General features: G+C 39.0%; 1 protein-coding gene across 8 annotated transcripts in view; it reads right to left on the bottom strand.

Annotated features, from left to right (window-relative positions):
- The window catches only part of PUM1 (pumilio RNA binding family member 1), a 140,003-nt gene that overhangs the window by 56,667 nt on the left and 69,223 nt on the right, over nt 1-14,113 (bottom strand). For all 8 annotated transcript variants that reach the window (XM_019660020.1, XM_019660039.1, XM_019660046.1 and 5 more), the window contains 2 exons: nt 5,642-5,808; nt 3,374-3,644 (listed from right to left, as the gene is read on the bottom strand). In XM_019660020.1, the coding sequence (XP_019515565.1) occupies nt 3,374-3,644; nt 5,642-5,808 (438 nt within the window). The remainder of the gene's footprint in view (nt 1-3,373; nt 3,645-5,641; nt 5,809-14,113) is intronic.

Here is a 14,113-nt window from a genome sequence, read left to right as displayed (position 1 = left end):
TAATTTTATGCCTTTGGTTTTACTGCTTCCTCCAATGGAATTCTGACTCTTTTCCTCGTATGAACAAGTCTTGTAGGCAGAGCTGAAGACCCACCTCTTTTCCAGTCTTTCCCCAGAGAACAAACAGACACGAATGAAGTACTTGTCATCAAGTACTTCCTTGCACTATGTAAATGACCAAATGAGTCGCAATGACTAAACTGAGAGCCATGGGGTGAGGGAAACTGTCCCATTCATGAAATATGCTTGGCTACAGGTGGAATAAAAAATGTGAACATAAGTTTATGTTCGTGATCTCCCTAAAGTTATCCACAAAATTTGCTGTCAAAAGAATTATGTACATTTTTCTGATAAGAGGACCATGGCTTTGATCAGATAGCAATAGAAGGCTGTAATGTTAAAAAGGTTACCTATTGATCCAGGAGGTCTATTTCCTGGGTATTATACAGGTCTAATTATTTGTCTATAAGGAAACTAGTGGGCTAGGTCTAAAGGCCTTGCACATTAGACTATATACTAGGCCACAAAAAGTGTTCTCCAGACCTCTTAGAGGACTAGCTTCAAATTTCAGTTTGGGGAAGCAATACTAAAGATGGGGGATGTTCTGAGATAGTGTAATAGGAATACGGAAAAAGTTTCCTGAAAACTTGGGTCTGCTAAAGCAAAACACAGGACACAGAGGGGACAAGACCTGGGCCTTCCCTGCAAGAACTTAAAATCTAGCAAGGGCCCTTAGACAAGTAAATCATAACAAGGCAGAGAACATGGTGATTCTTTTTCTTAAGGGAAGTACAAAACACGACAGAGTTCAAAGGAGACAGACATGACAACTTTTGGGGTGTTTTTTCCTTTGGCTTTTTTTGACCTTTTAAATTTTCTATTGAAGCATAAATTGCCTATAGAGAAGTGCACCTATCTTAAGCGCACAGCTCTTGACTTTTCATAAATTAAACACCCCCAGGGAATCAACACCCAGATGAAGAGACAAAACACTTGGAGGGAGGACGGAGGCTGCGGACAGGACAGCTTCTCAGGTGGCCTTACAACAGCCCACTAAGCTGCTGCCCATGTGTTTTATGTGGATGTCTGCAACCTGCTCTATTTTACAACAGAAAGGGCAAGTCCACACATGACAACTTTTTGATTTGGAGATCAAGAAAGGTAAACAACACTGGACCTTGAAGAATGAAAATGATTTAAATTAGTAGAAATGGGAAAGGGGAATCAAATGTGATGAAAAGCAAAAGGGTAAGAAAGATTGGAGGGATAACATGTAAGAGCAAACACCAGTTTCCAGTAGAAAAAGGATCCTTTCTTCTTAACAACGACTGGCTTCTATGTAGGAGCCTTTGGGAGGTTAAGGGTCTTGAAGATACTTAGGACTCTTGAGCCAATGGGTCTCAGGAACGCTATTAGGGGGCCCAGTACAAGAATGTGTAAAACAATCTAATTAGAAAAGCAAGAATTATGGGCCCATGGGATAAAAAAACAATTAATCACATCATATGATGGTGCCATCTCTGTGTAAGTGTCCCTATGTTGCAGCAACCAAGACAAGTATGTGAAGCCAGAATCCAAAAACAGTTTTTCAAATTAGTAATGTTCACTTTCAAAAATTGCTGCAATGGGATTTGTGGTGATCGGAATGGGTTTTGTGTTTGATATAATCGTGTTAACTACTTGTAGGTATGCAAAAGTACATCTGTTGTTCAAGTTCTAATAATTATCCTGCCTCCCAAAATATTGTTAAAATTATTTTGAAACCAGGGATCAATAATCACAAGAGACTCTCAACTCTGATTATGAAGTAAAGAACAATTAAGTGAAAGAGAAATCAAATTTTCATTCATAAGAGGTTGGAGATAAATAACACGCAAAGCGTTAGACTGGAATGGAAGCTAAGAACCAAAAATGGATACAGTTCTAAGGGTCGCTAGGGAAGTTCAGACCAAACAGACAGAGTAACAGAAAGAATTCAGACAAAGCTTCTTGATATAACGAGGTTAAAGGATCCTGATTAGGAACAGCCTGCACTCATGAACCTCAATTTAGATAGCGAAATTGCCATATTAATATTCTAAGCTGGACAAGTTGAAGTCTACACAGTAATAGCATGTCCCTATATCTGCTGGCATGGAGCAACATACTTTGAAGTCTTATGTATATTTAGCACCTGAAGTAATTTCTGGCTTCACTCAAAACTGCTACTTTGAGGATTCATTGTGAAAAAGGGCAAAACCATGAAAGACTACTTCTTATAAAGACAAGAAAAAGCACAGAAAGTCACTTCTTATGGAGAAGTGTGCGTATCTATTGGGAACTACAGGGAGAATATAGTGCACAGTATTATCAGTTTACTCTCTCCAGAAAAAGATTTTTGTAATTAAACCTAATATATCCATCTGCTATGAGCACAGAGTATACTCATATGCACATCACAAAATCCCTTAAACGGATTTCTTTTTGTAAGCTTCATATGGTTAGCTTTATTATCCAACTCTCTATTAATCAAAATTCACTTAATATCAGCTATTATGACAACTAAGTGGACAATATGATACAATTGATCTCCACAGATCATGAGTCAATTTCCCCCATAAAGAATTTCTAAACTTCAAAACGAGATGTTAACCTTTCAAACCTAGAAGTTTGTATTTATGTTCCAGCCAAAAACTAAGGCATATCAGAAATTCATGGCCCAGCAAACTGCTTCCGGCCATAAGGGAGAACCTGTGGTACTCAACAAGATCAGGAAACTCCTTTTAACAATTCAGACAGCTGATTTTCCTTTAAAAAAAATTAAACAGAAGGACAATAAACCCTAGACATAGTCATACCATGCCTCCAAAACCAGAAGGCACATGCGGTATTTTCCAGGGATTTATGAATAAAAGAGCCAAGTAATTTCACTGTAGATTTTATATTGAGTGATTTGTATGTTTTTTTTCTCCCTAATGACATTCTAAATCTTACAAAAGGCACTAACTCAATTTTAGTATTTTAAAAACAAAACAAACCAACAGCATCACAATCACATTAATCTTCAGAGAGATTAATTTAGAATATAAGAGGATTCTGTTACAAGAGGTAACGCCACCTCACCCACTCCCCAAGCCATGTGGGGAGAGAGAAGCCAAAGGAAGCACTTGTAGAGGAGGGTGGTCTCTTGCCAATAACCTGAGCAGGGGAATCAGCTTCTTGAGGGGGAAGACACACAGGCTTTGTAAACCCACATGACTGTTGGGTTAAAAAGAGCTGGCTATCAGTAGCCTAAAAGAATGCCACCCTCCTCCCATTCCCCTCATTCTTAGTTTCTTGAATAATATGCTGGCTGGAGGGAGAGTAGAGAGAGTGACAGAGACACACACAGTACCTGTTGTTGAGAATTGTAGTCAAAAAGTCCCACAGTTGCTGCTGCTGAGTCCACAGGTACCTGCGTGCCTGAATAATCAAACTGAAGAGGCTCCATGCCCACATGTTCCATGGGGTCCAAGGGGACACTCTGGGACTCCATGTTGGAGAAATCCTCCACAGGCTTGGCACCATTGGTGCTGGTCAGCTGGGCTAAGCCCTCAGAACCATTCTGGTTTGGACCCAGAAGATCCACTTCATTAGCAGAGTTCTGGCAATTACCAGGGGTACGGCTAAACAGAGAAAGTAAAGGGCATTAAACCTTATTTTGAGCGGGGAGGGACACTACAGCAACCCAAGTTTAAGGACAATGTCCACGATATAGCTTATCATCAATACTTAAAACTTTTTCTACAAAAGAAACAGAGACCCTTTATGGTGCGCTTCCATGTTATATCCTATAAAATGACTCTTCTCTTGCTGTCTTCCCACCACAACCCATCCCTTCAATTTACATTTACTGCTATTAATTTACAATCCCTTAACTAAGGGGCTCAGATTTGAGGAACACTGGATGAACTGGAAAAATCACTGCCTGTGGCATCCGTGAAAACCAAGACCCCAAAATGCAATAGTAAAATATGCCCCCCAAAAGCAACATCTGCTCTTTAAACATGGAAACAATGGAAAAGTAGTTTCTATGGGGAAAAATTCCACATCTCAGAATGATTCTATTAAAAAAATTATTTTTATATAGGTGAAAAAATTTTTCTGTATTATCTGGGTATAATGGCCAATGAATGCTAAAACTGTCTCCCCCACTTCCCCTTCTAAAAATCCGGAAGAAGCATACCATTATAAAACAGTACAAAATAAATTCATTATCTAGAATATGCCCCTGCTAAGGAGACAGCTCTGAGAATTAAAAATAATGTGAGGATATAATTTGATCAAACAAACCAGGAAACTCCTAAGAGCAAAAAGGGGCATTAATAACTATCCTGGAACACAGGAATAAACAAGTACCGTCCTGGGGAACCCAGGACACGTGATCACCCTATGTAAAAGGACTGCAGGACTATGAAATTCCAAATCAGACTACTATAGAATAATGTTATAATCTAGTCCGAGGAGTGTAGCCTGTGACTATATTCTGCACATTTTGTCCCTAAAACAAATCCTGTAGCTGGTACAAATTAAAGCTGTTGCGTTTCTTGACACACGCGCCCTTGCCACCACCATCACGTGCCAAAGTCAAATACCACAAGACACTGCTACAGGCTGCTTGAGATGAAGGGTGGAGAGGCCACCCAAACTCATCTGAAAGAAATCAGGTGTTCATCATTCTGTGCCTCAAATTTCTCTGACACACTATAATTCTTTACGCTTGCAAGAGATAAAAACTAATTAGAAATACTAAATAATTAAACGTTCTACAAACAATGATCCAAAATATATATTTAACATTGGTTTTGGTAGATATTAGAATAAGAGATGTGTATATGTGTTTAGACACATACATATTAGCTTTAGACTAACAGTAAAATTATTCAAAATTAAATTCTCTATCTGTACATGACTGACCATGGATTTTTAGATTTTAAAAATTATATACCATCACTAAAGGTCATCTACATAAATGAAGAACACTTGCCAAATGTGGAAGACAAATACACATCATTTTAATACTGTGCATATTAAATTATAGGGTACAACCTGCAGATTCATCATGATCAGAGATGGAATGAGAGGCATCCATGGAAGGGACATGATTAAGGAATGTCATTTAAGCTGAATCTCTGGTTCTTCGAAATGAGGAAAATGACACCTGATCCACTACTTCAAAGGGAACTTATGAGGCTCAAACGAAATAAGTCCTCAACTGTTTTTCCCTCTACTCTAACATGCCAGAAAGATATGCCAAACTTCCATTAGAAACCATGGCTTCTCCCAAGATAATCATTTGGGAGAAACTTGGGAAAAGTCCCATTCCAGGTGATTTTGGTATTTAAGAACCATGAAATGCTCTTAATGGAATCAATCGGCAAATTATAGAGCCCCATACAAATGCAAAATCTATTATTTTGGCAAAGCACCAGGCATTGACAGCTCTTAGAAAATTCCACCTTGCCAGTTAATTTACAATCTTTGTGGTATGGCCTACACTAGACCCAATTCTTAAAAAAAGGACACATAACGAGGAAAAAGAAAACTAAAATCAAAATAAAACTAAATCAAAACAGAAACCCGTAGCCCCCAATCAAAAATCAGAAGTGTAAAACATACAAACCTAAAATCTTTGACGTCTGCGTCAATCCCATTCTGCACTGGTAAACCATTGGTCTTGTCCATCACATCACCCTCCTCCTTCAAATCTCCTAGCTTATCTCCATCAAACGTACCCTTGTTCTTCTTTTCACCTTTGTCGTTTTCATCACTGTCTGCATCCCTTGGGCCCTGTTTAAAAAATAGCTTCAGCTTCACTAATCATCATCAACTAATAATAGTGGGCACCACTGTGGACACCAGACTACCCTAGATGCTAATTAGAACAGGAGTGTCTGTGCCCTTTCGAAACATTACAATCTAATTAACAGACAACACAGAGGCAGGAACACTGCAGAAAGTCTTGCCAAATGGGGGAGACAGACACACATTTATGTTAGAGTTTAGGAAAGTCTTACCATGCCCAATGTCCCACCACCTTATTTTTTTTCCCCTTTCTACCCAAAGCCCAGCCACAACTTTGGATCTCTTGGTCCCACTTCTCTACTCTCAAATCCAACTCTATATAATAGCACAACTCCTAATAAGCCCCAGGTAGAGCAGCTAACAGTATAGTTGGAAAAGTGTTAAGTCTACAAAAAATATTTCCTACTTCACCATTGCCTATGTAAACTCCTCCCTTACTTCTGAATGTTGTGCTAAGTGTGGTCTGACATCATCCAATTCATTTATTTTATATTTTCTCTTGGGATATATGCCCTGCTAATTTGCACCACCACCACCACCCAGTTCCACCCTATGTCTCACAGCTTACTGCATCAATAATTCACCAATCATCCTTAACTTTGATTTTTTAATCCTTTCAAAACATGTTAAACCTAGCTGTGAAATTCTTCAACCAGGAAGTGTTTACCTGTTGTCTTCCACTATCTGCCTGTCCATACCAGATTATTTTGAGACATGGAAGCATGTTAAGTTGAATCATTAATGCAAGAGATCTTATCTCTCAAGTGTCTCAAACAGTGAATATTGGAAGACTGGACCTAAAAGAATTGCTGTGGTGCCAAGCATATTGATATCCTGTCTTCTAAAGAAATTAAATGTCTCTTCTTACCAATATCTTAAGACCTGCACATATTAAAGCAAATGGGCCCTGATTTCCAAAATTAAAAGATTTGGTACAGTGACTTGAAATGATACAGAGAGCTTGGCAGAATCTTACCAAAGAGTAACCTTTGCTTTTGCAAAAGTAGAGAGGCAATCTTGCTTATCCCCACCACTGACTTCTGGTTTAAGGAAAAAACAAATACACCTAGACCACATTTAAAGCTCCTGGTAAAAGGCAAGATCCAATCAGAAGAGGGGAGCTGCTATACAGCATTTCCAGTCACCATAGCCAAACTCCACTGGGGAGAAATCAATGAGGAAGACTGGAGTAGCAGGCACTCAGCTGTGAACGGGCAGGTCTACAAATGGGACATAAGCAGATGCTCTCAAAGCAGTTCTTCAAGATCAGGCCCAGAAAGGGGACTCATGTATCTTGACATTCTTAGACTTTTAATTACCAATTCAGAGCCCATTTTACTTGCAAAATCATTCTCTGTTCAAATGCAATACAGAAAAAGAAAGATTTCATGGCTAATATGAACAAAGGAACATATACAAGAAGGAACTTGGAAAGGATATACAACTTAGTTTCATGTGGCATCAAGATGATAAATTACAGTTTTGGCAGCCACTGATTGAGATGTGACTTTCACAGTAGAATCTTCAAAGTATGAGACTGTTAGTGGTTCAAAAGGAGTGAGTGACAGCCAATTAAGCACCACATTGAGATCCCAAAGCAGAGATGAAAATATGACAGGGTTCTGAGGATAGAAAGATCTTTCAAAATGTCCAGAGACAATATCTCCCTCCTATTGCGAAGTTAAAACTGACAGAAGCTGTGTATTCATTTTTATATCGTCAGCACTAAACACAGTGCCTGGCAGAAGTTTTAAAAAAACGACAAAAGAAAGAAAAGGGCCGGCCGAGTGGCGCAATGGTTAAGAACTAGCTTGGGACGCCAGAGGGCCCCGGTTCGGATCCCACATATGAGGGCCAATGACACTGCCCTCCACAGCTAAGATGCTGAACAGCAGCTCAACCTGGAGCTGGCTGGGCTGCTGTGAGTCACTGGCGACGGCATAGGCTGCAGCCCCTGTGGCAGTGGGTTGCCATGGGCTACCGTGTGTACCCAGCAGCCAGTGTGAGTGGCCAGCAGTCGCAGTGAGCGGCCGTCCAGAAGCCGGCAACTGATCTGCCTCACCCGGGAAGAGCACAGTGATGGTGCCAACTTGGGCCAGTGAAGTGACGTCCTCCACAACTAGACTGAAGAACAAAAACGACAGCAACTTGTCTGTTCCCCTTCCCCCAATTCCCCAGTGCTGTTCCCATCCCCCCAATTCCCCAATAAAAAAAAATCTTTAAAAAAAAAAAAAAAGAAAAAAGAAATCCTACAAAACTGAACTACTAAAATAAGAAAGATCCTCCCACTGTCTATCATCAGATAAGAGTCCCAGAGGTGGGAAGATATTGTTTAGGTAACAAACAACCCTATATCATCAATGTCAATAATAAAAGAGTATTAGAACGATCACACCACTAATAAAGCTGTCACGTTCCACAAATCTACAAATCAAGTCGTCACTAGCTCTGGAGGAGCAGTTCAGCTCCAATTTCTCACAAGGAGTTCAAAAGGTCTGTGGGCAAAAATGGGAAGAAAATGGGATAAAGCAGCAGTAGAAAGTTTCACCAAAAAGCAAGAAATCTGGTGACAGGGAGCAGCACTTGCCAAACCACTGCTCTATGTTATCTTTCCTCAGTGACCCTTTACAGGGCTTGCTGAGAAGCTGCTCAGCCCGTCTGGAAGCAACTGCCCTGGCCTGAAAACTTGGCCATTGATACTTAAATTCTCAATTATACTGCCAAGGGCTAGATTTTCAAAGGTAGCCCTGGGATGGGCTGTTTTTCACCAATACTAGGCAGTCTATTCAAATTAAATACCTGGGTTTCTACTCAGAACGGGCTATTAGCACCTCAGCAGAATAGTAGGTTCCTCCACTTGAGGTGGGGGCTCCGAGAGGCTTCCGTTTCTTGATGTGGATGATGACATGGGTGTATTCATTTTATGGAAATTCATGAAGATGAACATTTACGACTTGTATACTTTTCTGCACATAGATTGCATTTCAGTAAAAAGTTTGCTTAAGAGAAAAAAGTTCAGTAAATCAACAACAGTCCTAAATAAAAACAGTTAATATGAAGTCTGATTTCTGAATGACACCAAGAGTAAAAGAGAATATCAAATTCAGGATCATAAAAATGATCTCTCAGGGGCCGGATGAGAGGCTCAGTTGGTTAAGAGTTGGCTTGGGAGCGCAAGCTCTGAGCAGCAAGGCCGCCAGTTCGGTTCCCACATGGGCCAGTGACACTGCGCCCTCTACAGCTAAGATGGTGAACAACAGCTCGACTTGGAGTTGGGCTGCTGTTGAGTCGCCGGCAATGGTATAGGCTGCAGTGGAGCTGCAGTGGGCTGCCGTGAGCCACTGTGAGTGGCCGTCCAAAGGCCGGTGACCAACTGCCTCGGCCAGGAAGAGCGCGATGATCACAATACCAACATGGGCCAGTGAAGCAACATCCTTCACAACTAGGCTAAAGAAAAAAAGGACAGCAACTTGTCTGTTCCCCTTCCCCAATTCCCCAATGCTGTTCCCTCCCTCAATTCCCCAATAAAATCTTTTTAAAAAACAATGGTCTCTCAGAAATGTGAAGACCCTAGAGAGAGAATAGGGGTATAATTGAGCTGGTACATTTTGTAGGATTTGATTTTTTCTTTTCTGAGTATGTAAGATAAGGTATCCATAGCTACATGGTCTTTAAGAAAAAGTACTAACCCAGAGTGCACAGAACCTACATTCTATCTCAGCTGCTAACATTTACTGGTGACAGGACTTTGAATTGATTGTTAAACCTGGTCCTTAGTTTTCTCGTCTATAAAACAGGGATAATTTTGTTAAAAACAGAGTAGTTACAAACATCAGTGAAATAATGCATGTGTTAAAAGTTTTGTAAAGTATTACCTTTTATACAAAGGTAATGTGAAATTAGTAAAAGCTTACACACTAGGAGGGTTATTTCTTATGTAACATTATCCATGATATTAAGATTAAAAATCTTAAATGCCCCGATGAAGTGGTTTAACTCTAATACAACTGCATAGCCAATCTGGCCCTACCAGCGACACCATGTTTTTTCACAATGCAGTGGCTCTATGATTAGTGTCGGGCATCACATTCTTCGTAAAATTTACAAGTATCTGGACTCGCTCCCAGAGATCCTGATTTAATTGGTCTGTAGAGGCTCCCACAAATGTTTTAAACAGTTCTCCAGAAAAGCACTCAAAACTGAGAACCACTGTAATTAAGTTCAACATAAGCATCAGAAAGGCAGTTTGTGTTTTGCTTTTTTGTCACATATTACCTAGGACATAATAGTAGTGGGAAAGTCTATTAGCTAAATGAAAGAAAAAACAAAGACAGATTAAAAGCATCTATTTATTGTGGAATTCCTGTCGATGAATGTTAACCTAAACCTGTAGTACTCAAATACAGATTTCAGTGAGTGCTCAAAATGCAAGTGGCCAAGCCCAATCAAAATCTCAAGAGTGGGGCCAAGAAAGGTTCTGAGAGATTCAACATCTACACAGAGGGAGAGGAATAATCAAAGAACTGAGAGACGAGAAGACAGATAGAAGAACTACGTATTGTGGAAATCACAGTCCGTCCATTTATGGCTCAGCTTCCTAAAAAGTCTCACATAACAGGAGGAATATTTCAGAAAATAGCTATTAATTCTGAGTGAAGTCAGAGGAATGATAATTTCTCCTCTTACTGCAGTGATCCAAGTGACAAAGCTCCACATGACAGGACTTATATTTGGTGAAATTAGTAATTTTCCTCCTTTCTTTCTAAAAGGGAGTATTTTACATATTTGCTTGGCACACTTGAGTCCAGAAACCATGACATTAACCAAAAAAGTGGTTTCTCCTATATACACTTATCTGTTTTTTACAAAATGCCAAAAACCTGAAATGTCAATTTCCTTTCAAGTTCAGCAGTTTATAGCTCACAAGTAATAAAAATTTGAAATATTAAAATAAGTAAAAGTTTAAAATTACTAACCATGCGAATTACTCTTTTAAACTGACATTAAACATTAGTGAGGAACTCAACTAGTAAACAAGCCAGTAATAACATAATAGAAAGCAATATAGCTGAGAACTGAAATTAAAACAAAGTTTGCATCCAGGCCCCATCACTTCCCTTCTAAGCCTCATTTTTCTCACTTATAAATTCATAGGGACAACAGTATCTACCTCAAAAGATTGTTTCAAAGATTAAATAAGACAATTCATGCAAGTGTAATTCTTTAAAACAAAAAATTCTTAGCTGTACTTTATCCAATTTTCACAATTTTTCCCACTGCCTTTTTGAGACACACCCAACCTCACTTCTAGTCCTCCAAAGCTTCCAAGTTGCTAGACATCTTATGTCCCCGCTCAACGCCCCCAGAAAGAAACTGCTATGACTATAATCATTAGACCCTTTGTCCCACTGATTTTTCTGAGGTATGCATACAGAATCAAGCCACCACTAACTACATTTCATCAAATCTGAGACACCATCAATTTATAGACATACCACCATTTTATGTGCTGGTAAAAAGGAAACACTGGCAATTAAACTATGATATACTATCATTTGAAAGATGCATCCCAACTTCGAAATGAACAAAGTAAGATGTGTACTTTAGAAAGAGTGGAACGCAAAATATACCAGGCACTGCATATTTGACCATCCGATTCCTGGTGTGCAGACAGGTAAGAAGTGTGCTCCCCTCTACTGTAATAACCACCAGATCCAGGAGGAAAAAGAAAACATATCTTCAATATGTAGAATAGTTATTTCAAAAACGAATATAAAAAGAGTTTTCTAAAAGTGTTTTTTTTTTAACTTTTTATCTAGTCAGTATCTAAAAGCTTGATATTATAAAGCAGAGCACATAGATTTCATGTTCACGGGAAGAAGCTCAAATTTGAAGGGGCGCCACCTTGTACATAATAAGATGCACCCTTTTCCGAAAAATTTGGGGTCTAAAAACTGGGTGCATCTTATACAGTGGTTATACTTTTTTTTTACTTGCATTTCCCGCTTTTTCACGCTTGTTGTCTTTGCGCTGTTTCGCACTTGTTACCGGTATATTACAGGTTACGTTTTGCCACGTTCTGCCCAGATATGGCTCAGAAAAGATTTTCATACAGTGCTGAATTCAAGTTAAAAATGATCCAGTTTGCAAAAGTGAATGGAAATCGTGCTGCTGAACATACAAGTTTGGTCCTCCTCCAACTGAGAAAACAATCCGAGACTGGCTATGGGAAGAAGAAACCCTACTGAAAACGCCATGGCAGAAGAAGGCCATGAGAGGCAATATATGAAGACAGTCATTAGTCATCAGACACAGATAAGGACAAGCTAATGGTTAGGAGTTTTGACAGTGATGAGGAATTGTATGAATTTTATGATGAATAAAACTTGAGTTCAATAAGTTTATGTAATACATTTTTTTTTTCAAATTTCGGGCCCCAAAATTAAGGTGCGTCTTATACATGGGGAAATGTGGTAATTTAAACTTCCAAGAAAAGTATGTCTTATATCAGTATTTATCAGACTTTAATATACATACAAATTACCTGAGGGTCTTGTCAAAATGCAGATTTTGATTCAATAGGTAGGATGTGAGATTCTGCATTTCTAAACAAGCTCCCAGGTGATGATAATGCTATTGGCCCATGGACTTTGTGGAGCAAGATTTTATAAGGTTCACAAAGCATTTTCATATATATAAAACACAGCCATATGTATTAGACTTTTGGGTTTTTAACGATCCCCATTTTGCACATGAGGAAATTAAGACCCAGTTGAGACTTAAATCCCTGGCTTCTAATTGAATCACACTGCACAAAGTTTTTAAACAAAACAAAGTTGTGTTGGTTACCTAAAACAAATGCAGTGAAGACTAGAAAAACAAGTCATCAAGCTTTGCGACCCAAATGAATGGCTACGGGTGCGCATGCATCCTCCAGGTCAGAAGGCAGTCAGTCTATACACAGACAAGCAGAAAGGCCTTCCAAGATGTCCTTTCTAAAAATGTGCCTTCCAAGTTTAAGGTGGTCTTCACCTTAATGAAAGTTTACAGTGGTCTTATTTCCCTAGTTACCATAAACAGGCAGATACAAATTATGATCCACTTTTCTGACTGGCTAGGCTTCAATCTATTCGAAGATCAGCTGGTATTTCAAAGGACTAACAGCAGGGTCCTTACATTGCTATTTCATCCAGTGGCCTTAAAACACAGTAGTTACATGGGATTTTGTAGCCATTCTGAACCATGCTGGGGGGAGAGGGGATGCTGTCTTATTCTACGAATAAATAAAAGATAGAAAAAGAAAATAAATTAAATCAAAAGACTTGACTCTGACTTAACTGGCACTGAGTTTTCCTATTCTGAAAACTGCTATCCTAAAGTTTCTGGTTCCTATGTGGAATTCCACCAAAATTTACAGTGGGTGCTAAGAACAAAATAACTGCCGTCGGATTCTTACTGTCAGCCTGAAAGTGCTCTTATCATGAAGCCAAAACTACTAAACTGAGTCCATTTGTACAATCAAAATAAACTTTAAAAAGCTCAGGAAAGCCAGGCAAAGAGTTATTGGGTTGTCGGAAAAGTCATGACGCATTTTTGCATAGAAAACATAGAAAAAAATATGTCAAGACTTTTCCGACAACCCAATAAATACCTTCATTCAAGCTGTAACCAAGAAAAGACCTTAATGAAAATGGAATACCACTGAGAATGAGATTACTTTAGTTCTAAACCACCTCTACCTGAAAAGTTAATCAAAGTCGGATTACCTGTTGTCAGTATCTGAGGATGACCCCTTATTGCTTGCTTTGAGGTCTACACTCATTATGCCATCAGAAATTGTTTTCCACTCTCAGGGGATTAAAATGAGGCTTCTCCATGGCCTACATGATAATGCTGGTACAGCCACCCAAAAAGTAAAAACATTTGAGTACTCTGACCCATAAACCACCAATTACCCACTCTTTAAAACAATTAGCTATAAGAAACAGATAGTCTATCTTCTTATTCTCTGAACTCAACACTTTGAACGACAGACTAGATTTAAAAAAAAAAAAAAAAAAGCTCACCTTTTCCAAGAAGATGCATGCATAACATGATAACCAAAAAGTGAGTCAAAAGGCATTCAAATTGGAAAGGAGGAAGTAAAATTGTCATTATGTGCAGATAACATGATACTATATATAGAGAATCCCAAAGACTCCACCAAAAAACTGTTAGAACTGATAAATGAATTTAGTAGGGTAGCAGGATACAAAATTAACATTCAGAAATCAGTTGCATTTGTATACAC

Source organism: Hipposideros armiger, unplaced genomic scaffold (genome assembly GCF_001890085.2).
Source record: "Hipposideros armiger isolate ML-2016 unplaced genomic scaffold, ASM189008v1 scaffold_10, whole genome shotgun sequence".
NCBI lineage: Eukaryota > Metazoa > Chordata > Mammalia > Chiroptera > Hipposideridae > Hipposideros > Hipposideros armiger.
This window is presented reverse-complemented; position numbering and strand designations above follow the sequence as displayed.